Raw genomic sequence first — 26,926 nt, forward strand, 5'->3', positions numbered from 1 at the left:
ATGATAATAATGGTAAGGGAAATAACAAGGGAAGAGAATACGATACCACCTGCCAAAACAAGCCCGACTGAGAAGAAAGTGCCCTTGTGCTCCCAGCTACCTCCCCGGGCATGATGTGCTGTGGCATGGAATACCTTTTTGGCTAGTTTGGGTCAGGTGTCCTGTCTCTGCTTCCTCCCGGCCTCCCCTCCTCCCTGGCAGAGCATGAGGCTCCCAAAGTCCCATGGCCAGTCTAAACATTTGAGCAGTAACTAAAAACGTCGGTGTTATCAGCGCTGTTCCCAGGCGAAAAGTCAAAACCACAGCACTGCACCAGCTACTAAGAAGGAGAAAAAATGACTGCTACTGCTGAACCCAGGACAGTATCCACCCCTTATTCCATACCATTCACATCATGCTCAGATCCCACGTTTTCAATATACCGTCCCTCTTACATATACACATCCACATGCACGCACACACACACAGACAGAAAGAAATCATTTCTTAGTGCATGGACCAATCCCTACAGTGCTGTCAAGTCCATTCGGTCCATGATGTCAAATTCCATCCCTTGTAACAGTCTTTCAGGGCAGGAAAGGCTGTGTGCAGTGTTGGATCGTTGCCTACTGATGCTGATTGTTCCTTCACTGCAGAACTCGTCCGGTTCTATCAAAATTCATTCTCTGTTGGGATGATGGTTGGAGGGAAGTCAGGGCCAGTCGCTGGTGACCTGAAGACATCTAGTTGATGGGCTATAAAAGTATTACACAGCAGGAAACAGCATACAATTAAATTCATTGGCTGTTTTCCCCTAAAATCAAATCCCCTTGAGGTATACACCGGACTTCCCCATCTTCCCGCATTACCCACCAAGTATATCCGGGTCCCTGAGCAAAAGCAATCCCATGAGTGGGTTTGCCTTTACCTGAAGCAGGAATAACCCAGACTGTCTTCCCCAGCAAATTCTTCATGTGCACCACAGGAACTTTGTCCCCCTCTACAATATGTAAAAGTTCTGACTGGGCTGGGCCAGCCCTGTTGGCAGATCCTCTGGTGTTGACCAACCAGGTGGCCTTTGGTAAGTGTGTATCCGAGTGCTTGAAAGTTCCCCCACCCATTGCTCTCAGTGTGGTTTTTAACAGCCCATTGTACCGTTCGATTTTCCCAGAGGCTGGTGCATGGTAAGGGATGTGATATACCCACTCAATGCCATGCTCTTTGCCCCAAGTGTCTATAAGGTTATTCCAGAAACGAGTCCCATTGTCTGACTCAATTCTCTCTCGGGTGCCATGTCACCACAAAATCTGTTTCTCAAGGCCCAGGATAGTGTTCCGGGCAGTGGCGTGGGGCATGGCGTATGTTTCCAGCCATCCAGTGGTTGCTTCCACCATGGTGAGCACATGGCGCTTGCCTTGGCGGGTTGGTGGGAGTGTGATATAGTCAATCTGCCAGGCCTCCCCATATTTGTACTTCAGCCATCGTCCTCCATACCAAAGAGGCTTTAACCGTTTGGCTTGTTTAATTGCAGCACATGTTTCACACTCATGAATAACCTGGGCAATAGTGTCCATTGTTAAGTCCACCCCTCGGTCACAAGCCCATCTGTACATTGCATCTCTGCCCTGATGGCCTGAAGTGTCATGGGCCCACCGGGCCAAAAATAATTCACCTTCATGTTGCCAGTCTAAGTCCATCTGAGCCACTTCAATCTTAGCACCTTTATCCACTTGTTGGTTGTTCTGGTGTTCCTCAGTGGCCCGACTCTTGGGTACATGTGCATCTCCATGGCATACCTTCACCACCAGGTTCTGCACCCGGGCAGCGATATCTTGCCACAGTGCAGCAGCCCAGATGGGTTTACCTCTGCATTGCCAGTTGCTCTGCTTCCATTGCTGCAACCACCCCCACAGGGCATTGGCCACCATCCATGAGTCAGTGTAGAGACAAAGTACTGGCCACTTCTCTCGTTCAGCAATGTCCAGGGCCAGCTGGATGGCTTTCACCTCAGCAAATTGACTTGATTCGCCCTCTCCCTCCGCAGTTTCTGCAACTTGTCGCCGAGGACTCCATACGGCTGCCTTCCATCTCCGATGCTTTCCCACAATACGGCAGGACCCATCAGTAAACAAGGCATACTGCTGTTCACTTTCTGACAGGTTTTTATATGGTGGGGCCTCTTCAGCACGCATCACCTCCTCCTCTGGTGACATTCCAAAACCTTTGCCCTCTGGCCAGTCCATGATGACTTCTAGAATGCCTGGACGACTGGGATTTCCTATTCAAGCTCGCTGTGTAATTAGTGCAGCCCATTTACTCCATGTAGCATCAGTTGCATGATGTGTAGAGGAGACCCTGCCTTTGAACATCCAGCCCAGTATGGGCAACCGGGGTGCCAGGAGGAGCTGTGCTTCAGTGCCAATCACTTCCGAAGCAGCTCGAACCCCTTCATAGGCTGCCAGTATCTCTTTCTCAGTTGGGGTATAGCTGGCCTCAGATCCTTTGTACCCCCAACGCCAAAAGCCGAGGGGTCAACCTCGAGTATCCCCTGGAGCTTTCTGCCAGAGGCTCCAGGTAGGACCATTTTCCCCAGCTGCGGTGTACAGTACATTTTCAACATCTGGTCAGGTCCGGACTGGTCCGAGGGCCACTGCATGAACTGTCTCGTGTTTAATTTGCTCAAAGGCTTGTTGTTGCTCAGGACCCCATTTAAAATCATTCTTCTTCCGGGTCACATGATAGAGAGGGCTTACAGTCGAACTGTAATTTGGGATGTGCATTCTCCAGAACCCCACAGCACCCAAGAAAGCTTGTGTTTCTTTCTTATTAGTTGGTGGAGACATTGCTGTTATCTTGTTGATCACATCTGTGGGGATCTGTCTACGTTCATCCTGCCACTTTATTCCCAAAAATTGAATCTCCTGTGCAGGTCCTTGACCTTACTCCGTTTTATGGCAAAACCGGCTTTCAGCAGGATTTGGATTATTTTCCTCCCTTTCTCAAAGACTTCTTCCGCTGTATCGCCCCACACGATAATGTCATCAATGTATTGCAGGTGTTCTGGAGCTTGCCCCTGTTCCAGTGCAGTCTGGATCAGTCCATGGCAAATGGTAGGGCTGTGCTTCCACCCCTGGGGCAGTCAGTTCCAAGAGAACTGGACACCCCTCCAAGTAAAAGCAAACTGTGGCCTGCACTCTGCTGCCAAAGGAATTGAGAAAAATGCATTGGCAATATCAGACCCCACCTGAAGGGCAAATCTCTGCTCTGTCCAGTCGGTGTATACGCATGTTATTGAATGGGGATGATTTTACTTTCCCTTTGTCAACATTGCTCCAAATCTTAACAAGATCAGAGTCAGACACAACAAACTTTTAAGGATGAAGCATCATTTATTCTATTTCTTTTTGCTGTTAGAAAAACACTAAACGTTCGCTGGTTGCCTTGCCCTCACTGGTTATTCAGAACCTTTTTTATAGCAAGGCAGGAAAAATGTTTAGGTTTCCTCAAATAGTTTCACTGCCTCTCTGCAGCTCAGAAACAAGCACTGTATTTATGGGAATGTGTATGCAAACTGTTGCCTAGACATGACAACCTATCTATTCAGTGCAAGTTTTTAAGGAGGAAATCCTTGAAAGGATTTCATCCTCAAGGATGAAATCTTGTTTGTCGGAACTTTTTCTGTCCATCTTCTTGTGAGTTTTTTTGAAGTCACATACAATTATGTCAGTGATTTATCTCCCCAAGTTACACACAATACAACAGCTCTGCATTTTAGGCTTCTAAATAAATACATGTGGTAGATGTTTCACAGTACAGGCAGGCTCCTATGGACATGTTCTGTTTCCTATAAATGATGCTCAGGTAGAAGAGGAATCTGGCCATTTATTCAGAACTGCCAGACGTCAGGCAGCCCAGTCAGAGCCACCACCTGGAGCCTGTGTATATAGCACAGTCTTAATGTGTTGGGCTTTTTGTTTTCGAACTGGCCATCTGTGCAGGGCCTGGGATCATATTTCCATCCAAAACTTTCCATCTGGAAATACAGGAGATCTGTGCTCTAGCTTTGTATATAGTTGCAGAGACAGAATCTTTGCTTCAGATTCTTTCATCTGACTATGGGGAGAAAGAAAAAAAGTGATGACTTTTGAAGATATGCAGGCACCAATTCAGCAAATCCACACATGCTGGAGTGCTGTGTGAAAGTGGAAGATCTAATCCTCCCTGTTGTCACAAGCTGGTCGTATCCAAAGCCACATGCTAAGTGTTTATATGAATATTGGTATCTTCAACAAACTGTATTAAATGTTCATACTGCAGAGCCAGAGTAAGTTATTATCTTACGACCATACTTCTCACGACTGGTAGTTTTCAAAAAAGGACAGGTTTACGTCTCAGGCTGTGGCACATTATTGAGCCCTATCTCACACAGGATACAAGTACTGATGGTTGTACAGACGTAAGTTAAATCTTCATTCCAAGCCGTCCCTCCTACACTGTGGGGCCAAAGTAAATCCTCCAGTGCACACAGTACACAGTACACAGTAGAGGGGCTGCCCCACCTTCATCAAAAGACATTCACAGCCATCTTCTCAAACTCAAAGGAAGGATCCTTTTTTATATTGCAAGGCATCTGAATTTGTTAGTTTCCTCACTGCCTGCCAGGACTTACAATTTCTTGTACATTCCAGTGCACAACAAAAGAAGGCATACAGAGCTTTTCTGCCTGTATTGCTTCCTCTCCATTTCTACCCTGTGACATATTGTCTGCATTCAGCATCTGTGAAATGGTTCGATTTGTTTATGACTTGTTCACTAAAACATAACTGCAACTGTATATTTTAAGAGTAACAGTGACAATCAGAACACTTTACACCAAAGTTATAACAAAACCAAGGCATTCAACTTTATGCCATGCCTGAGGATGTTTATTTTACAAGTAATATATGACCATGTGCAATACCTTTGTTTTCAAAAAGTGCACAAGATTTCATGCAGAATGGGTATGGCATTCTGACTGCAAAGAGATGAGATTTTCTACTGTAATAGCAAAGGTGTCACATTTTCCTATATAATAGCCAATGATAGCAATAAATCTAGTAGGCTCCACAAAACCTGGATTTACTTTGCCAAATACTCTATGGAAGTTACTTGTCGTTCTTCATTAAACTTACAACACCTTTACACTTGGAAATAGTAAAACAACATGGTTTTCAGAAACATGTATTAGAACAAGATTGTATCTGTTCAAGAGAGTAAAGGGGCAATGAATTATACCACAAGAAGTTGCACATTGTTCAGTACAGTTGCAATGTCACCAGGATAAACAGTTTGGAGCATAGTATGTTGGAAAAGATGAAAACATCAACTATTCTCTTATAATGCATTCCAAATTCATGTTTTTATACTCTTTGATCAGTCTTGGCAACTGAGAGAAGTGCTTAAAGGCTGGGAAAAAAGCAAATGTCACCCCTGTGTCCTGAGCTTCAAGAAGGCAAGAAGGGGGACCCAGAGTATTACAGGTCAGTCAGCCTCACCTCGATTCCTGGAAAGGTGATGGAGCAGCCAATTCCAAACACCACTTCCAGGCAGATTAAGGACAAGAAAATCATTGGGAGTAATCAGCATGTCTTCACCAAGGGGGAGTCATGCTTCACCTACCTGATAAACTTCTATGATGAAATGACTGGCTAGGTAGATTAGGGGAGAGCAGTGGGTATTATCTTCCTGAACTTTGTTATGGCCTTGACACTGCTTCCCATAACAATTTCTTTAACGCTGCACAGAGCAGATTTTGCAATCAGTTCTTTCCAAGTCTCTACTCCTTCAAAATGAAACCTGTTGATTTTCATTTAGTTGTTCCTGAGAGTTGCAAAGTTTGTTTAGATTAATCTCATCACCAGAACCATGTCCAGTAAGTGACCTCTTTCAAGATGCTGAAGGTGTAATGGATGGGAAATGCTATTTGAGGTGACTCGGGTATCTTATAAATAAACACTTTAACCCATTTCAATGTCTACTTTCACTGGACATCAGAAAACTGGTATTAAATTAGCTTACTTTGCTAAAAGAAATACATGTGGTCCCATATTTGTTTTGAGGTAGAAATTCCAAGGGAGAAGTCATGTATGTTAAAAAGCAGCTGAAATGTATAGAGTTTCTATGGACAGAAAAAACTTGAGTCTGCCTTTGAAACAAAGTCTTAGGCTTAGGTGACTTACTACCAATTAACTGAAGGTGTGAAGTTCATGTACAGAATTTAAACTGCTTTAAACTCCCTTGTGGAAGCTCAGAAATAAATTTGGGTTATTTCACTGGAGCTTAATCCCTCTTGAATGAATTTATGTGCATTAACTCCCATCCTTAAGATAATTCATTTGAACCTTCCTGAGCTTCCCCATTGCAAAAGCCTTCAAAAGCCGAGGACTAAACTGTACTTCCCTCTGAATACAGAAGCATGAGGGATAAACAGATTCAGAGAATTTGTCATTACCTGCCCATGTACCACTATGGCAGGCAACTAGAAACTGAACTAAACCCTCTGGAATTAAAAGGGGGGTGGTCTTCATAGACAGGGAATGAACAAGAGAAACCCATTCATAAATCCTGCTTATCTGGAGAAAACAGCAACATAAACAGCAGGATCAGCAGGTAAATGGCTGTGCCAGGGGATACAAAGGCAAATTCAGAAATGCTTGCAGTTAACAGATCTGCATCTTCTTTCCATTACTTTTATCTTCTTACTCACACCTGCTAAAGAAATGTGAATACTCAACAAGTTCCCTGTCCCCTTGCTAGGGAGAAGTCAGCCTAAAGGATGCTGGGTCAATTAAAATGAGAGAAGGGCAAGCTTTTCCTTCCTTCACATGTCACCAGTTCATAACTATTCCTTGCTAACATGCAAGCACATGAATGATTTCTTTCAGTGGTCCCGTAGATTTCAGAACAACTACCATGTAAATAAAGCTATGTTTGTGTTTCAGTGTTCACAGGACTCTATGCTAAAAGAATAATGTTCCAGTGCCTGATCTTATTAGGCTAATACCCTGGAGTCTCCATGAAGTTATCTTCCCTGTAGGTAATCATGTTAATTCCCCCCCCCCCCGCCCCCCCCCCCCCCCCCGTTTATGTCAAGGCATTACGTACTCTGAAATGTGACAAAGGTAATGCACAATACATAAGAAAAATATTTATTAGAGCCTGCAAAGAATTCAATTTGTGATGCTTACAAAAATAGATGTTAGGAAATGTACATCTTGCTGGTACAACTAGGAGCTTATCCCAGAAATGCTTACTTCTGCCTGTTAACTTATTTCTCATCTATCATATTTTGGAACGGTTTTGTGAAATCTCAGTGACTTAAGCAATGCCCCTGTTACATTAATATGCAAGGTGAAACAAAATTAGCTACCGTTCTTTCCCTATTTTTGTTTTCAAACTTTGGGTTTCTCCTGAGTTGAAACTGTGAAGTACAAAATGATGCGATGTTTTCAGTACATACCCACAGTATACCATTTCATATAAAATCTGACTGTGCCAATGCTCAGATGTACCTGTTTCTGCAGATAATCTTGTTCTTGTGCTTCTCTTCTCAAAAATCATGGCCAAAGATTTTCCTTGCATCAAAGGCAAATACTGAAACATGAAAATTGAAAGCACTTCAGTTTTATAGTCATATACAATTTACAGTGTGAAATACTTCTTTCGTTTTTTATTTCATCATAGAAAAGTTACACAGAGGGCTTTTTTTTAACCATAGCTATGTTTTCTTGCCCTTCAAGGAACTTATTATCAGTGGAAAGGTTAAAGGGAAAGAAGTAATTCTAGGGGCAAAAGCAATTGAATTTTGGCACTCAGTTTGAACCAGCATTAAGGAGAACTCAGATACTAATTTAATCCCCTGCAGGGAAGTGTCTTCCATTTCTTACATTTAGTTCTGCATGTACACCATGTGTTGATGGATGGGGTTAGCCAACAACAGGGAGTTAGCTGTGCAAAGCTGTTTAACCTTTTCACTTGCCAAGTCCTCTGAATTATTTAAAGAATATTTCTGAACACTTTACATGAAGGCTTTTGATATTTTTTAAATTGATTTACAGTTAATTAAAGCATTTTACCTCTCCTTTGCACTTTATCCTTTGCTTCAAATCTGCAGCCATCCACAGCAAATACTTCAGCTCATCTGCTGTGTAGTTCTGTAGAGTAAGAAGGTCACGACCTTTCAGATGAATGTTCATTTGAGCTGGTGGCCCATACCTGTCTCAAAAGAGCAAAAATTATACATTTTTTTGTCTTTCAATACTGACTTGCACTCATGCTAAAGCAAATAAGCAAGAAGCTGAAATGTCTCCCAGTCCCTTCATTTGAACACTTCATTTCTGAAGTGGAGGAGGTGGCTGGTCTCTTCTCACAAGTAACAAGTGATAGGACAAGAGGAAATGGCCTCAAGCTGCACCAGGGGAGGTTTAGACTGGATATTAGGAAAAATTTCTTCAACAAAAGGGTGGTCAGGCATTGGAACAGGCTGCCTGGGGAAGTGGTTGAATCACTGTCCCTGGAAGTGCCCTTAGTGACATGGTTTAGTGGTGGATTTGGCACTCCCGGGGTAACAGTTGGACTTGATGATCTTAAAGGTCTTTTCTGATCTAGTTGATTCTATGATTCTATGACCCAGCTGGGTCAGCCTGATGGACTGTGTTAGTTAAAGTAACTTTTATTGTCAGACAGACATATAATGCCACTATGCACTATATTGATCAGCACCATAACAGTGTCTGAAATAGTATTATAAACTGTACATTAGATGTAGTTTCTTTTGCCTTCTGCTATCCAGATTACTTGATTACATGCTGCCTGTCAAATAAACCCAAATACATAAAGCCATTCAAGGCATGGTGAAACAGCTTATGTGTAGACTGCAAAGTTGCCCTTCGGGGTCACAGGATATGAGGCACAGATCTTGGTGCTCTTTCTCCCTCCCTCGTTAGTGCTTTGTGGATGATCAGGCACTTGCTATGTTCCATCCCCACCAATACATTTCTATAAGTGTGTATGAAATCTCTTGATTACACTGGGGAAGAAAGTGAAAAAAAATCAACAAAATGGCCACATGCTCTGGTCCTTACCACACAAGAGAAGATCTGGCCATGTGCACTGTGTTTATTCAGTGTATTCTGGCTGCCAGCCAGATTTAGGACTTCAGAATCATATGGCTTTTGATCTTGATAATTGCCAGTAGATGTTACAAGACCAAATTTCCTCTAGCTTAGACACGATGTGTTAATGAAAGTCACATCCAAGCCCTGTCTGCTCATTGGTCTTTGCTCTATTGAGAAGTGGACTGAGAAATATCCACTACTAATTTCTGCACTGGGAGATAGTGAAGCAGTAAAATTGGTTACTCAGAGACGATCTGGAATTACCATCTGTGGAGATTTTCAAGACATGAGTAAGAAAAGATATATAGAAGAAAGCAGGACTAGAGGTCTGCTCCTGACCATTGAGTTCCCATGATGATTCTGTTTTATTGCTATGACCTTCAAGAAACGCATTCCCTTCCCTGTTGCCCACGTCCTCTGAAAGAGGGGCAGAAGTGGACAAATAAATTCCAGAGAAGGAGCATGAGACAACATACCAAAGTTAAAATGTAACAGGCAGAGTTGAAAAGTCAAGCAGTTGGCTTACTCCTTTCTGAGCAGAGACAGCAACTACTTTGAACTATTAAAACAGGCTGATAAATCCTAGGTTATCCTGCAGTATCAGCCACAGTGTGCTGAACTTGTAACACTCATAGGCAGTGGTGATAGCTTATGCCAACATGATGAAATAATGCTAAAACCCCCTAAAAATAACAAACAACATTATGTGAGGAGCTTAACAAATTGCATGAGTTTATTGGAAAACCAGATTTACTGCAATTGTTTTACAAACTTGCTTTTCTATCACTTCTGCTTACCAGAGAAAGTTCCCATCGACTGCCAGCAGTGAAAATCCAAAATCCATTAAAAAATTATTACCCAGGCTTCACGACCACTTTAAAACTGTAGCAAATAAATCACAGAGCTCATAAAACATTTGTTTTTCTTCCGATGCAACATAGAAATGATAAATAAAAATGACTTACTGCATATTAGGATTCCTGTGAATATGAAATTCACACGTATTGTTTTCTAGTACTAATAATTAGTTACATAACGCTGTTAATGTTCTTACTGACAGTGACATGAAAACACAGGGAGATGTGGAATTAAGTTTAACCTGATTCTGGAGATGTGACAAGCATGAGAAGCAGCTCACTGAAACACTGTGATACAACTGCTTTTCTTCAGGCACAGGGGATAGGCAGCTGAAGAAGGAACCTGAAGTCAGGTCACAGAGCCAGGTCTACATGGTTAACTGTGAACCTCGTATCACATCATGCTTTTCCTGCATGTCTCCAGTGTATACAGAGACAAGAAAAAAAAAACAAACCTAAGCAGAGATTCACCTTGCAGCTCCAAGGAGAGAACTTCCCTCCCAGTACTGACCATGACAATTATCCAAATGCATAAGAACATCCTGTGCGCTTTAGTTGGATAGTTATTTATTGATTACAGTACCTGCAGAGTAGATAGAAATTAGCAGTATTTCACAAACAATAAAAGGGGGAATCCTCCCGTCTCCTGAAGATGCAGAGCTTGTTGCCTTGAGAAGCAAAAGGGCACTAAAAATGCAGAAAAAAAAACCCTATGGCTTTTTCTGAAAATCTCACTCCTTCATAAGATTCATCTGGTTTTGTCTCCAGGTTTCTGACTAAATATCACTGGACACCAGACGACACTAAAGGATAAGCTTACCAAAACTGTCGCAGCCGCTGCCTGCTGGTCATTGTTAGTTTTGCAGCACTGAATAAGTTCTTCACGCTAAACAGCATCTTCCGTTCCTGTTAGACTTCTCTCAGTCCCACAGATGAAGTTAAGAGAAGCAAAGGCGTTTGAAGCAGAGAGCGAGCTGTGCTGCTGTGCAGACAAGACAAAACCAAGAGCCAAAGTCTTTGCTTTCCTTAACCCAGCCAGGGCTGGCGGGGGCTGACACTGAGGCTTTCTTTGGTCAAACTCTACAGATAAAGGTTTCTCACAGACTCACAGTGTGTGCTCTTTTCTGCGGGCCCATCATATCATACCTGTGTCAATACCATTTCAAGGCAATTTCGTGTTTGTTAAATATTTGCACAGGAACACGTGCTAGTGCAAAAAGAGCAAAAGAATTTTTGCCAGCATGCAGCACAAGCAGGGTGGCTCCCTTGGGGATGGGACTATGACTGTGGGGGCTCCCTGGCCCTAACATGGCTTGTGCAGGGTCTGATGGACCTCCACTCAGCCAAAACTGGGGTCCTGAGCCCATGGGTGTGGGGCTGGGGAGGGCCATTAAGGCTCATTCATGTCCGCAGGGCCCTGACAAAGTGGAGAAGGGCTAAATTAAAAATATATGTTTTCCTGGGGTACTTTTTAGACCAAGTTTTCAACTGTGCAGTACAGCCTTCAGTAAGGTCCAGAAACCTAAATATTGCAACCTGCATATCTCTTTACTTTAAATTGCTTGCTGTGTAATCTGATGTTGGTCAAGTGCTAAATACTAAAGTGGGTTCATTTAAGTTTCTACCTTCAAATAGAATTGTCAGATAAGATTTTATGCCACCTGCACTGTAGGTAGTTCGAAATATGGCCATTTCTTTCTCATAGCAATGAGAAAGTGTAAGGACCTCTGTGTAAGGAAAGGCATACTTGTGTAAATCAAGGTGATGACACATCTGTCAGAGAAGACGATATGCTGAAATTGCAATATGAGGATCATATAATTAAAACACGGAGTCTCTCTTCCCCAGAGAAACTGCCATGAAAAAGTCGTGCAGAGTGATAACTCTTGGTGGGATTTGTTCAGGATCCCTGACCACTCATGCCAAAACAACTCTGAGACAGCTGGAAAAGGCAGCACTTGCCAGACTTTCTCATTCAAACTCCACTGAGTGGTGCCCAATAAAGACTTCCATGAGCTCAGCATCCAGCCACTTGCAGACGCTGCTGGTAATTCTGTCCTTTCCCAGTCATTCCTTGTTCAAGGACCTCCATACCAGGTCAGCCACCATACCAGCAGAGATCTATCCCACTTTGTGAGGTGGCTCCCACCTCTCAGACGCCGATCCTCAAAAAGGATTCAACAGTCACAGAAACCCAAATCCTGCTGCAGACACCTCCCCATCAGTCTCCCTAATCGCTTTGTAACTCATTTATATTCTTGGCAACCACAGCGTCTGGTAGCTACAATCTCAGTCATCACTTCGAGGAACAATGTTTGTTCAGTTTTATTTAGAACAGCTTTTGTTGGATATCTCCTCACTCCAGGAAAAACAGGGAAGAAAGCTTTAGAGGGGTATTGGGGTTCAAAGAGGCTAAAGAGCAGCTTCATGCAGGGATTTGATTCCTTTTTAAAATGTGCCAACCCTTCTTTGTGTGTACTTATATGGACACCTCATCTTATGCACCAACAGCTGTATTGATTAAACTTTGCATAAACAAGGCTTAATTTGGTTGTCCAGGCTGCCAGCTGCAGCCTCTCTTGCAATACATCATCTTGAAAGCAAGACCTTCTTCTGTCAGCATGTCTGAAATGCGCAGGAATAGCAAGAAATTAAATCCATAACTGGACACGGATTTCTGGGGGGGGGGGGGGGGGGGGGGAAGGAGGGGAGCGGGGGACGACCGAAAAGCTCAGTTGTGAGTTTGGGACTGCGCATTAAATATAGACTCACAGAATGGTTTGGGTTGAAAGGGGCCTTAAAGCTCACTCAGTTCCAACCCCCTGCCACGGGCAGGGACACCTTCCGCTAGACCAGGGAGTTGAAAGGCTACAAAGCCCCTGGACCCGTGCCGGTGGGGTCTGCAGAACTGCCGTTACCAGTGTCCCTGGCTGGGTGCACGATTGAATGTCTTCTTGTGCACCCGGTCAGAAGACGTCCTGGTGAGATACCGTCAAATAGAGGGAACTCGAAGTTTGCAATCTACGTTCTGCTCACCTGGCTGGGGCAGGGCAGCCCCGCCACACACCCAGCAGAGCAAGCAGAGCTATCGTGAGCCTGGCTTGGCAGAGCTCCGGTGCGAGAAGGCTGTTCGGGACTCAGAGGCAGGGACAGGCTGCAGAGGAGGGACCCAGGAACGATGCCCAGGCACGCAGGGACGGTGCTCGGGAAGTAAAGCTGGAGATACGACTCCAGGTGATTCCTCCCTCCTCTCAGCACCCGTGAGCCCGCCTGGCGTGCTGCGGCCGGTTTGTGCTCCCGGTACGTGCAGGGAACGGGGACAAGCCGCCGCCGCCGCCGCCGCCTCAGTGGAGCATACGGCGCCGGGAGCAGCGGGCTCCCGGTGACAGGCACACCGCTGGCCGCCAGGGGGCAATCACCACACCCCGGCCGGGCTGCCTCCCCATGGCAGCGCTCTATGGCCGTTGCCCGTGGCACGGCGTCTGTTTACTTCCGGCGGCCGCCGTGCATGAGGCGCCCGCCGCCGGCTGCCATGGCCGAGCTCGTTGAGGAGGACGAGCTGCCGGTGCCCGGTGAGTGCTGCCGGGGCCTCACAGGGACGGAGCTGCGGGCAAGGGTGCGGCGGTCCCCGCCCGCTTACCGCCATCAGCGGCTCAGCGGCCGCCTCCTTGCCCCGGCGTGCGGCCCCGGACCCCGGTCGCGGTGCTCGGTCCTTCGCAGCCGCCCCCCTCTCCCTCCGGCCTCCGGCCTCCGGGCGCCGGTCCGGTGTGTTCCGTACGCTAGCGTCAGAGACTGGACGGGGCAGCCTTGCAGGCAGCGGCAGGGTGTAGCGGTGCGGTGTGAAGCAAAAGGGGCTTTTCCAGTTAATAAATCAGTCTTGGTCCGTGGTTGAACAACCGGTAATTTTTAACTGTTTGCTCGGTGCCGAGACTGCCAAACCCTCATTTATCATAGAGCCGTAGAATGGTCTGGGTCGGAAAGGACCTTAAGGTCATCCAGTTCCAACCTCAGTGCCGCGGGCAGGGGCACCTCGCACTAGACCAGGTTGCTCAAAGCCCCGTTCTGTGGGATTTAGTTTTATGAATTGGTAGGATTCAGTTTCCCAGCTGACTGCTTAGGCTTCAGTTGTGAAACGGATGGGAGATGACCTATGTTTGTGGATTGTCTGCTCTTTGTATACACTAAACTACTAGTGCATAAATATTTTCATGCTGCTTCTGCTGAAAGAAAAAGAAATTGACCAGAGAGCTCTGCTTTGGCGTGAGTGCTCTGAAACCTGGTACATCTAGAGAGGTACTAAACACAATTTTATACATCTGCTGAACCTGATGCGTAAAATAACATCTCACTTGCAAATATGGGGAGCTTTTGCATTAAAGAATCATTTCAAAGTAAGCATCAAATTTACAGTTTCTCTCTCTTAACAGAGGGCTTTCTCAGAGCTGGGATGCACACTACTGAGGAGATTTGTATTGAGAGTAAATATGCAAAGATGTTTCAATGCTACTATGTGATTTCATATAAGCAGTCTAGTGTTCCTGCGCATATTTGTGTTAACATAACTTCATGTTAACAAAAAGTCTACAAGGAAAAGGTTTGGGTTTTTTGTTTTATTTTCCCCCAAACTATTCTATGCTTGAAGAAAAAGGTTTGACATTTTAAAGTAGGAGGTCTAATAGGGCTTTGCCTCATTTTCTGTGTTGTTTTGGGCAAGTTGTTTAACTTATAAATTCATTTATTTTCATCTAGAATTAGTATTTTCTGTGTTGAGCCACATGATTGACCAAAAGGTGAATGAATATTTAACATTCTGTGTTTTGAAACAACATTGCTGACCCAGAAAACTAGGCAGATTGGAAGGGCAAAAGAGCTGTGTGGACTTTATTTTGGGGTGGTTTTGTTTGGGTGTTTTAGATCATGGTCTTATGATCAAAGGCAGTCGCACCAACCCGTGTTTTGAAGGCAGAGAGTTTTGATTTTAGGGGGCCATTTTTAGAGCAAATGTATCTCTTTAGGTGGATGAAGAAGAGTGGTCAGTTTGGAGCCTGTCACGTCTTTACAGTGTGTGTGTGTCTTTCTCCCTCTCTTTCCCCTCCAGTTTGGAAAACCTGTGTGAATTCAAGCATAAATGTGAGAACTCTTTGCCTTAACCAGCTTTCAGGATGAGAGTTTTATTTTACTTTCTGGGGGCAGTTATCTTCTTTCCTCTTTCATTTCTCTCTCTTTTACAAACCTGTAGTTTTTCTTAGAGGGTAGTGATAAAGTATGAGTGGATGTTAAATTATTGTGTCATCAGAATGCAATATACCAGCAACAGTATCTATCCTATTAGGAAATTTATGAAGACTAAGAAGTATCAGAAGGACTAAAAGGTGAGCCTGAAAATGAAGTAGTCGTGATAAAATGGAATAAGCAAATGGAATAAAATAAAACACTTCAGCAGGTTTGTTTTTTTTTTTGTGTCATGGTTTAAGTCCTGACAGTAACTCAGAACCACGCAGCTGCTCACTCACTTCCCTTACCTTCGTCCCCCCACTCCTGGAGGGATGGGGAGGAAAATCGAAAGAATGTAACTCCCATGGGTTGAGATAAGAACAGTCCAGTGACTAAGGTATAACACAAACCACTGCTGCTACCAACAATGATAATAATGATAAGGGGAATAACAAGGGAAGAGAATACAACCACTCACTACCCGCCAATCGATACCCAGCCTGACCCGAGCTGTGATCTGTCCCTTCTGGGTAACTGCCCCCAGTTTATATAGTGGACATGACGTGCTGTGGTATGGAATACCTCTTTGGTTAGTTTGGGTCAAGTGTCCTGTCTCTGCTTCCTCCTGGCTTCCCCTCCTCCCTGGCAGAGCATGAGACTCACAAAGTCCTTGGTCAGAGTAAACATTACTGAGCAGCAGCTAAAAACATAGGTCTTATCAGCGCTGTTCCCAGACTGAAAGTCAAAAACACAGCACCGCGCCAGCTACTAAGAAGGAGAAAAATGACTGCTACTGCTGAACCCAGGACATTTTGTAAAAATAAAAAATAGGAAACTAAAACTAATTAAATTGAATTAATAGGAAATTACTTTTTCAAAATGTATGAGGCAAAGGTTGTTTTCACTAAAATTGACATTATGTTTTTGTGGTTTAGAATCAGGTGCTGTTTTCACATTTGGAAAAAGCAAATTTGCAGAAGATATTCCCAGCAAGTTCTGGTTCAAAAATGACAAGCCTGTACTTATATCATGTGGAGATGAACATACCGCTATTGTTACAGGTCAGTATTGGAAACTGAGTGTATGATGAAAGGTTAGATATTTGTACAGCTTGGGAAGTTATGATTCTTCTTTGAATCATGAAGTAATATATCAAATGAGATTGTTGAGAGGAGAGAGGACTTCTCTGTGGGAACTGCCGAGTGCTTTTGAAGTTAGATTGAGATCACTGAAGGTTTTCACAAGACATGCCCAAGACCTGTCATGAGGGAAGCTGTAGTAACTGAGTGTATCTCACAGCATTTAAAGTAAGCATGACTTTGTTCAGTTTGAATATTTCTTGTGAATCTGACAGTGTTTAGTAGGCAATCATAAATATAAAGGTTTGTATTGTGGTAGTAAACAGTATCTGTTGAACACAGTCAACAAGTTCACTAGGTATCTGCCTGAAACAATAGATAATGTTGTATTTCTGAAATGAATATTATTAACTGTCAACTGAAAATAACCCTTGAAAGAGCAACTTAAAAAAAAAACAACTTCTGAAAATCCTACTGAAATCAGAAATAAACTGCAAAAGCATTCAGAGAAGCTCAGATGCAATGCAGGGAGCAGTATTAATGTTTATTTTTATTTCTTTGAAATGGTGAATACTAATTGAAGAATTTGTTCAGTTTATTTTATGTGGAAGAAAATACTCTTTTGTTGATGAAACGTGTGTTGATTGTACTGACAATCAACTGCTAACAGAGAAGATTTCTTATGAAATGTGTATGCATATTTTCAGGACTATTTTATTGAAATCTATTTATTCCTCATCAATGTCCAACTGGTCACTGCTCATTAAATAATTTCTTAAGGGTTTCTTGCTAAGTTCCCAAGCAAAGTTGAAGATGCTGGATTTTTAGAATGAGCTATTTCAGGCATGATTAAAAAGAAGAGTACAGATTTCAAGAGCTGCAGAACATCTTGAGGTGAAATGATACAATTAATTTTTCAAGCCTAACTTCGTAGAAGATGAATTATCCATGAGTAGTTTATTTTGAACAAAGCTACATTTTTCTTGGTTCGGACCAGTTCTAGTAAACTGCCTGTCGCATAAAATTATTCATAATGTAACCTGGAGCACTGTGAAATTTTCCCTTTGATTTGTTTTTTGTATATCCTTTCATATGCCCACACCCAGTTTGAAATAACACTGCTATAATTCTCAGTTTAGACTAGACAATCTAAACTGCCTCTTGAGTTTCCCCAGCATGCGCCTGTGCCAGCACTGTTACCCTGATCAGCCACAAGCCCCTGATTCCCATGTCATTGTAATTGTGGCCACTTACATAAAGCTTTTTAAGAAGTCAACTTGCATAGGTTTGCATTCAGCACCATTTCTCTCCCTTTTCCCTGTTATTTTAATACGTGCAGCTTTTTTCAAAAATGTCTCTAGCTGGCCTTTGCTGAGGTAGTGCGCACATACATCACCAGGGAAACTTCTAGATAATCAGATCTTTATTTTCTCAAAGCTTTTGAGGAGAAGGAACTCTAGAAGCACGAGTACAAAATTTCCTTGGTACCGAAAGATTTTCCGGCACATTGCGAAGCAGTAGCAAAGTTGAGGGTAAAATACTGATCAACGACAAGTGAAGGTGGAGAATCTGCAGGAGTCGTGCAAAAAAGTGAAGAAGGAAAATAGAAAATCTTTATCCCTCATATGTTCTTCACACCTGTGCATGCCCGCGTGCACCTCGCATTTCTGCTGTTAGATGGAGTTGGATGATACAGTGGAAGTACAGTCCTTGATGAATGACATTGGACTGCGGTAATGCCTGGAATAAAAGCTTCAGAAGTGCATGCCAATACTGAGTTTACTGAGAAGGGTACAGACTTTGTGGGAAACCAGGAGCTTCTTGAAATCCAGATGAACCTGACATGGAAGAGATAAAAGACAAGCATTACTGAGGAAGGAAAATTATCTGAAGCAGGTGTGTGTTAATGCATGCTTCATTATATTTTCAGTCTTTATTTGCAGGTCTCAAAATTCCCCCCTTCCTTTTTTTTTTTTTTTTTCCAGAGATAGTAGGATCTACATATGTAGAGAACCATGGAAATAAAAGGTAGATTCAAATCAAATAGAAAAATACCAGATTTGCACTAACATGTCTCAAGGATCGTAAATAAAACAATCACTCAAATGGATACAAAATGTTATTAGAGCTGGTTTTGGGCAGGAGAAACAGATACATCTAGCACTGAATCTTGACTGAATTCAAATAAAGATAATGTACAGGGGCTAATATTTAGCATTTAAACAAAATATTCATAGATTTTCAAATACTTCTTTCATTTTACCCAGCACCAATATTCCCATATGACTTTTAGAAATAAAAATGTAGAGTAAGTATAAAACACTATGGCTTTCTAGGTCAGGACTTAAGAGTTCAAAATTCTATTTACATACTGTGGCTGTATGTTGGAATAGAAAAGACCACTGAGTTACTTGCTGACTTGGAGCTGGCTTGCTGAGTTAGTTGGAAAACCATTTCATTCTCCAATTTTGGTGTTTAGGCTTGAAATTTGTGTTTGTTATCTGCTGTCTACCATTAGCACAATCTTAATTAAAATGTTCAAGTGGAAATTTTTTTAAGCAGTTGTCTTCTTTAGTTCTTTAACACAGTCATGAGCAGTATATCTTCCAACATCACCTGGAATTTGTAATAATGTTTCTTCCCCCATTTCTATGTTTTTTGACCCAAGAATACTGACAGTCTACTTCCTGCATCTTCTATAACTCAAAGCTTTGGAAAGCAATTTATTCATTCTGTTGAGAGCTGGTGTGAAATAAGTGATGTTGCACATATTTTTAAGAATCTTCTCCCAATACCTTTCTATTAATTTTATTTTCTTGATTAGAATATCCTAGGCAGTTTACCCACATTTGATCAAAGAGACTAATCCTACTTAAAAGGGGGAAAATGGCAATGACAGAAGACATTTTCTGGACTCAGAGCTATGGAGAGAATTGAAGCCCCAGCACAAGAGGGTAGAAGGAAAGAAACAAGTATAAAGTATTAAAGTAGGAATGAAAAGAGGTGCATATGTAACCACAACAAGATAGTATGTATATAATTTCACATTTTGTAAGGCATTAAATATTCAACAATTTACACCAAAGAGACATTGGAATCTTTCCAGGTCTTTGGACAGCAGATTCCTTCTTTCTGTTTACCAACCGGCCATCAGAGCATCTTTTATGTCAACTGTGAGGGGAGAATGAGAAAGATTAATACACATTTGTGTTCATCTTTGATATGTGTAGGAGCAAGCAACATACTGCACTGTTTTTGTTTGTGTGATTCTAGATGTCCTAGGTGTGACTTTTTATTGCTCAATAAAGCTTTTATTTTGAGAATTTCACAACTTGCCTAACCAATCTGATGTCAGTCTTGTTTTCATGAAATGTGTTTGAATTGTGTATGAATTTTAAATGAAATGTTAACATAGTTTATTGAGAAAATAGCATCAATAAATAAATTATGGTGCCTGGCATATGATACTCTGTCCAAAATATTACCTCTTACCTTTTCTTTAGACACAGCTTTTCAATAGAATCTTGTACTAAGTGCTCAAAGTCTGTATATTGTCTCCCCTTTTATTTCCCTTCAACTCTAACATAATTTAGAAAGCAGGGTGGGGGAATCTGTAGAACGTACCTTTAAACATGGGTAGTAGGAATACTTGGCTGCCTGCTATTATCATACCCTACTGTGATACATGGAAACCCCATCTGTCATGCTCTCCTGGTTCATGAAGCACTGCTAAAGGCATTCGTTCAGTAGCTGGGAAATACCAGCTGAAATCCTCAGCATGCACTGCCTGAGAATTTAAAGACTGGTGGAAAAAAAAAAAAGCAGGTTATAGGATGGAAGGCATGACTTGCTAGAATTTTGAATGGATAAAATAGAATATGCTTGAGTTACAGCGGCTTGGCACCATATTCCTACAGGAGTACTATTGTCTTATAAAGGCAGTTGAACAGTATAAACCAAGGATACAAGGAGCCATACACCAGTATAGAATGCCATTTGCTAATAAAAATTCTTTCTGTTAAGGTGTGTTTTGCTGTCAGTGACAGACAGCTCTGCATGTGTTTTGACATGATTGCATTATCAAAATAGTAAAACCCTGTGAGCGTAGACTTGACCTCAGACTTTCTTCCCTTTCAGCCTTCTTGGAAAGACACAATATTGACACATAGCGCCATGTTCCAAAAATTGTCAAATCTAAAAATTTCATTGGGACTTTAGTTATAAGTGATTGTTAGTTGGTGGTGGTCTGTGTGTTTGTTGGGGTTTTTGGTTTTGTTAGTTTGTTTGTGGGTTTGTTGGTTTTTATGTTTTTTTTTTTATCTTTGGGTGTGAACTTCAGCTTTACAGAAGGTAATAGCTTAAAAAATGAAAGGAAAATAATTTTAAGGTATTGTCAAGAGTCAGTTTTGGCTAGCTAATTTACATGCCTGATGATAGAAGTTTCATCTGTTCATATACCATCCTGTTAACCACTGGTTATTTGGAATTGTGACAGTTCATTGAAGTAGGCTTCTAGCACTGATCCTGCTCAAGACTTGTAATCTAATGTTTGCATTTAGGTTTTCAAAATTCCCTGACTGCATGGTGGTTTTATGTATTCCTTCTTTATATGCGGAGTATCAAATTAATACAATTTGTAAACACAGTTGAAAATTTATCAGAAACTGTGTTCTGTAGAGATGCAAATTTGTGAGTCATTTTGAGAGAAGTCATTTAACAGTAAAAGAAATAGCCCACACTCAACAAAATAAGCTGAATATTACAAATTTGTGTTTGTATTAATAATATAGCTTTATTATTCATTCGTCTTTGGGAAAGAAGATGTGGGTGCTGAGTTAAATGTGCTGTTATTTTGTAAGTAGGCCTATAGATACTGTGGTTTCTGATCTGCAGGATGTGACCAAACGTGCAGCATTTTACTTTCTGAAGAGCACTTTATCTGTGGTGCAATTGAAGAAGAGAATGTTTGTTCTGCTTTTTGTCCCTTTTTCTGCCTGGGGATTTCTTGCTTAAACAATGCAATTACTACTTTCATACTGAAAAATCACAAGGATGTTAACTACTGAATACTAATCTTTAACCTTAATTTAAAACAGAAGTAATATATAGCATAGTGTGTGGTTGCCCCTCTGGTCTTGAGTGAGGTATTCAGATATTAGTATGGATTCTAACTGTGCTTTTTTTCTTTTTTTTCAGGCAATGGTAAACTATACATGTTTGGCAGTAACAACTGGGGACAATTAGGACTAGGATCAAAGAACACTGTCAGCAAACCAACATGTGTTAAAGGTTTGTTTCATTTTTCAAATTGTTTTGTTTTCTTTTTGTCTTTTTGAAAGAAGACTCTTGTGAAAAGGTACTTTGTACGATGTAGTTCCAAAATAACTGATTCTGCCTTCTTTATTCATCATGTGTAGCATATTACTGCGCAATCTCATTAAGGTAGCTTTAAGGGATCCCTGACTGATTTTCCATCAGTTCCAGATTCTGGGACCTTTTTCATCTGAAGATTACTTCAGATAGGTAGAATCCATTTTTTTTTGAGGGCTCTCATTTTATGTAATACCTGTCTTTTCTAACAAACCACATCTGTATTGTGACTGCGTCAACATTAATCAACACTGATCTCTTCACTGTTGTCTATATGTTAGAAATCAGAGTTCCAGAAGCATTGTATAACCTTGGTATCACTTTTGCCTTATTACCGTTATAAATGAAAAAAAAAATCTATAAGGAACTTTCTGGAAGTATTGCTGCATTTTTAGCAAGTATAAGAAGCGCTCAAGAGGGCATAAAAGTTAATATATTTGTATGAAGCAGTAAAATAAGTGCCCATATTCTTTCATGTGGTGTAAAATATGTTCTCATTGTACTGTTATCTTATTCATATTTCCTAGCTGGTTTTATCTTATCAAACAAAACTAAGTCAGTACTTTTTCTCTATCCCCTTACTTATGTCAAATCATATCTATCCTATTAACACATTTCTTTCACTGCCAAATGTTTATCATCATCTTTTCTGCCAGCAGATTGATCTGTCATCTCATTGTTAAAAATATTACCCTTCTTCTTCCAACTCTTTTCTTCCTGATTTAGTTTATTCTACTGTCCTTTATCTGCTTCTCTCTCTATTTTAGTTCAAATGTAGAATGCAGTTACTCTCAGGTTCACATCTTCTGTCAGCCATATGAGAAATTGGTTCTTAGTTTGGCTTAAATGGATTGGGTGTCAACTTTTGTTTTCTACTGTTAAATTGCAATGGAGAAAAAAAGACAAAGAGAAGATGACAGCAATTCAAACCGGAACTGGCATCCATTGAAAAAAGTCACAAGGGGGGGTATCTTTTTTCTTGTGGCAGTAGGCAGCAGGAAAAAAGACCTGAAGCTTTTCGTGCCAGCTTTCAGGCATCACCTTTGGCTTTGGGAATGCGGTTGCAAGGACACATTTCAGTTTCTGCTTGGGGCCTAATGGTTGTGCCTGCATGTTTTGGAGAAAGTATCTTTTGGGACTTGACTAGATATTAGTGAAATTTGTTCTGAAAAACTACAAGCAACATTATAAATATAGCATGGCTCATCAAATACAGTTGATTAGCCTAAGTGGGAAGAAGGTTAGGGAACACAGGCTTCTCAAGAGCAGATTAGGGTCATCTCTGAAGTTGGAGGCAGAGTTTTGGGATAGAAAGCAGAAAATTAAGATGGAAGTGCTATGGTTCCAGCTTGGTGGTAGTGGTAGGTATTGGATGGGATAGATAGGAACCTGCATTTGGGCGATTTTCATTTGGTCTGTGTGATAGACCAGAGACAGTTCATGCTTAAGTAGATAGATTTATTTGATAGAAGAGACTTATAATCTAATGGTCTAATGTTATGGAGCTGATGAAAGTTGTTTAGGAGGGCTGAAAAAGGGATGGGAAAGGGCTGATGGTTGTTTGCTTTGTCACGGACTCGTACATTGGAAAAACAGCTATATTATGTAAAAGTAATGCTGTTTTAAAAGCATCGTATAGGGCACATAGCCATAGCTGAGAGAAGATAAATTGTTAGCAGCAATCAGTAACTGGGGAGAGAATGGAAAAGTTGGTGAGATTTTTCTCTTCTGTTTCTGAGGAGCTGCTGGAGTACACTTGCCATGGGAGAAAAGGCACCTTTGTATTCTTTCTCACCAAAACAGCTTTTGATTCTTTTCACATATACTCCCAGTCTTTCACAGTGACCAGACTCCAAAGAAGCACATGATTCTGAGTGGTCACTGAGCTGAAATTGAGACAGTATGGTACATCCAAAAATTTTAGGCACTAATCCGGATAGGACTGTCTTTAGCAATTGAGTTTAGTGATCAATAGGAGGGCAGCGCAGAGCATAAATCTAGCAAAAAAAAGGTAACTGTGCATAACAAAGGGATGGTAAGACAAAAGAATGGCATGGTTTTAAAGATTTAAGATAGTGGGAAAAGTGTAAGAGGAAGTTAAGTATAGTACTGTTAATGAAAACTGAAGACAGCTTTGATGATGCATTTTGTCCTGCAACTTGACGAGTTCTTTGAGGCATATACCACAAATGGTAAATTCTGGGGAATGTGGCACTGGGATGAAGTAGCCATCATCAAGTTTAACCTGAGTGTCCGCTATAAGTTTTTAAAGTCTGTATCTGTTTTCTTGTCTTGGGGGAAGCCTGATGTAATAAGTCATATGCTACATTCAGATGGGCAATGAATCTTGTAATCATTCTGTTGGTAAAAATATGAAAAAAGTTAGACCTCCTTCTAGAGCATAGAGCATTTTTAGTTGAACCAACTATCAGCTTGTTTATAACTTCTCCCTCCCTTTTTGACTTTAATTCATAGCATTAAAACCAGAAAAAACAAAACTTGCCGTTTGTGGAAGAAACCACACTTTAGTTTACACAGGTATGTAACCTATATTATATACATATTAAAGATAGATTTAATAGATTTCTTCCTTTGCTTTCATGCAAAATTATATTAGGAACTCCATGACTGTTGGGGAAGAAAAAGAAATTAAAAAGGGACTGTTAAAACTTGGTGTTTTGGTATCCAGTTCTCTGAATGTTTGATTTAGTCTGAGATTATAAAATGATATTGTATAGGAGTTTGCTAGCAATAGACAGGTGAAAAAAATGCCTTGCTGGCATTTGAGGCATGGTTAGCAGTTACCAATATTTCATTTAAGCCCTGTAGAAGTATATTAATACTTTTTATGTGTCTATACTCAAATTTATCTTTGACAAGTAATGTATTTTTATTAGTGTGAACATATTTGAGTAAATATAGTAGAACGGAATGTTTTCAACTCTTCATATTTTGTTGCATTTTGATTAGACAAGGTAATTTGCTATTTCAATGACATGTTGATTTATTAATCCACAAATAAATAAACTAAATTTAAGCTAAAAGGTAATTTTTTAGAGACAGTATACAGAGAATTGATGCCAATTCTTGTCATGCTTCTAAAATTTATGTAATGGAATAGCCGGCTTTGTGGTTGCAATCGTTTAGCTTGCAATAATGTTATGAAGAGGATTGTTTGATTATTGGAAGGTTTGTATATGTGGAGACCTTGAGCACTGTAAATAAGACTATTATAATAAACCAGAACATTTTAATAACAGTTGAGTGTGCAAGACTGCAGAGGGTAAATATTAGTCACTTTTAGTGTACACGCTGGCTAGATAATTTGTGGCCATTTATATAGCAAGGACCATTTATACATTGTATGTCAGTTGCTTATCACATTTGTGTTTGGATTTGGGTTATTGATGGGCCTTATCTTTTTCATCATAGATGAGCACTTTAGATGTGAAACATATTAAAATTAAAAGTATGAATCTTAAAGTAATGTTAAGTTAAAGATATCAATCATCACCTTTAACTTAAATTTTAAGATTCTAAAATAAAAGAAAGACCTAGTTAATTAAAAGTGATTTCAATATTAAAATGAGTAATATATTGCTAATAAAAACCTAAGCAATAATATTCTTCATTCACAGTACTCAAAGGTATCAAGTTATGCATCTGTTTAATTTATGTACTACTATGACTATCTTGCCTGTGACAGCATTCACAATTTTCCTCCTGCTGTGTCTTAAAATATGCATTATTTGGGGATGGAGCTTCTTGTGGCTGGCAGGGCTTCTAGGAAGCATTTTTTCAGAGCTCTTGCAGAGCTTCAGATTATATTTACTTTTTAGATCAGTCTCCACTCTAACATGGCTGTTAGAAAGTTCTGATCCAAGTGTGTTCAGGAAAGCCTCTTTGCTAGCTAGAACAGAATTTGCTAATGTCAACTTGAGGGTGTTTCAGGGCAGTAGACCCCAACTTTTCTGTAATATTTTTTTAAATTACTTACTCCAGTTTCTCTGTCTTTTTACCACTGATGAGAATGTCTTCATTCTGTGTATTACATGTGCTTTTCTGTATGCAGAAAAAGGAAATGTGTATGCTGCTGGAGGTAACAGTGAAGGTCAGTTGGGATTAGGTGACACAGAGGAAAGGACCACATTTCATTTAATTAGATTTTTTACCAACCAACACAAGATCAAACAGCTAGCAGCTGGATCATACACCTCAGCAGCAGTAACTGGTAAGAGCAACCACTAATAACATCTATTTATGTGTGTCCGGCCTAGTGTTCCAGGATAACATTCATTCCAGCATTCTTTCTGCATATGTGGTTGTATTTTCTATGCCTCCCTGACTTCTCTCCCTACTAACAATACTAATTTTTTGATAGCAAATTGCTTATTTCAACACAGTCAGATAAGGGATGGCAGTCTCAGACTTCCTACAGTTTTTGTGAAAGTACACCTTTTCCATGAGCAGCTGCCTGCAATGGAAGCTCAACCCGTGCTACTTTAGTGCTCAAAATGACAAAAATCTTTAGTTAATTTCCAGGGAAGCCAGCTACAAACATGAATCTTATGAAAGCTAAACATCTCTAATTCCAGTTCATAAAGCACCTATTTTGATCTGCTGGTAAAGGCTACACAACTGTGTCTTTACTAATTCCAAGAGGCTTAACCTATGACCTATTTCACTGGCTGCAAAATTATACAATTGTGACAGTTGAAGTCCACACAGAATACTTTGAACCATTGGATGAGTGGTCCTTTGTTGCCCTACAATATAATTTCTCAAGTTTTAGTATAAAGCAGCTCTTCTGCACATATTTAGGATGAGTTACTGAGGCTGTTATTTCAGAATGTGACAGCATAAGAATGTATGAGAGACACACTAGCCTGCTTGTTTGGTTTGTATTTTTTTGTGACAATTGCTAATATTCTCCAGAGATTTACAAGTCAACCTGAATGATTTTAGTTCCCAACAGCATCTCAGTAGCACTGTAGATGGTACATTTTTTAATTCACAATTTCCCACCAATAGTAACTGCTGCCATAAGTCTTTGTGTCAAAAGTTGGTCTTAATAAAGCTGGAACAATGAGAAAGTGGTGACTTGCTACTAGAAATAAGATAATCTCTTAAATTCACCGTAGTGTTTTCATACTCACCTCTGGCAACTTAATTGTTTCATACATTCAATCTTCCTCTTTTTGAAAGGATTTTTTTGCATAGTACTTTTCCTGTTGCTGTTTGTGATCTAACATCCATGATGACTACATGTTCT

General features: G+C 40.9%; 2 protein-coding genes across 4 annotated transcripts in view; one reads left to right on the forward strand and one right to left on the reverse strand.

Annotated features, from left to right (window-relative positions):
* The window catches only part of OTC (ornithine transcarbamylase), a 31,033-nt gene extending 20,022 nt beyond the window's left edge, over positions 1-11,011 (reverse strand). For 2 of the 3 annotated variants that reach the window (XM_065677181.1, XM_065677182.1), the window contains exons 1-3: positions 10,812-11,011; positions 8,094-8,232; positions 7,530-7,611 (exon numbers count right to left, since the gene is read on the reverse strand). In XM_065677181.1, the coding sequence (XP_065533253.1) occupies positions 7,530-7,611; positions 8,094-8,232; positions 10,812-10,888 (298 nt within the window). In that variant the 5' untranslated portion in view covers positions 10,889-11,011. Of the gene's footprint in view, positions 1-7,529; positions 7,612-8,093; positions 8,233-10,574; positions 10,644-10,811 lie in introns of those variants that run through there. The other variant, XM_065677183.1, reaches the window with a different exon arrangement.
* Positions 11,012-13,448: 2,437 nt separating this feature from the next.
* RPGR (retinitis pigmentosa GTPase regulator) overlaps positions 13,449-26,926 on the forward strand; it is a 40,026-nt gene continuing 26,548 nt past the window's right edge. Inside the window, exons 1-5 of the mRNA XM_065677186.1 lie at positions 13,449-13,563; positions 16,141-16,266; positions 21,481-21,573; positions 24,130-24,192; positions 25,727-25,885. Coding sequence (XP_065533258.1) covers positions 13,449-13,563; positions 16,141-16,266; positions 21,481-21,573; positions 24,130-24,192; positions 25,727-25,885 — 556 coding nt within the window. The remainder of the gene's footprint in view (positions 13,564-16,140; positions 16,267-21,480; positions 21,574-24,129; positions 24,193-25,726; positions 25,886-26,926) is intronic.

Source organism: Lathamus discolor, chromosome 4 (assembly GCF_037157495.1).
Source record: "Lathamus discolor isolate bLatDis1 chromosome 4, bLatDis1.hap1, whole genome shotgun sequence".
Classification (NCBI taxonomy): domain Eukaryota; kingdom Metazoa; phylum Chordata; class Aves; order Psittaciformes; family Psittacidae; genus Lathamus; species Lathamus discolor.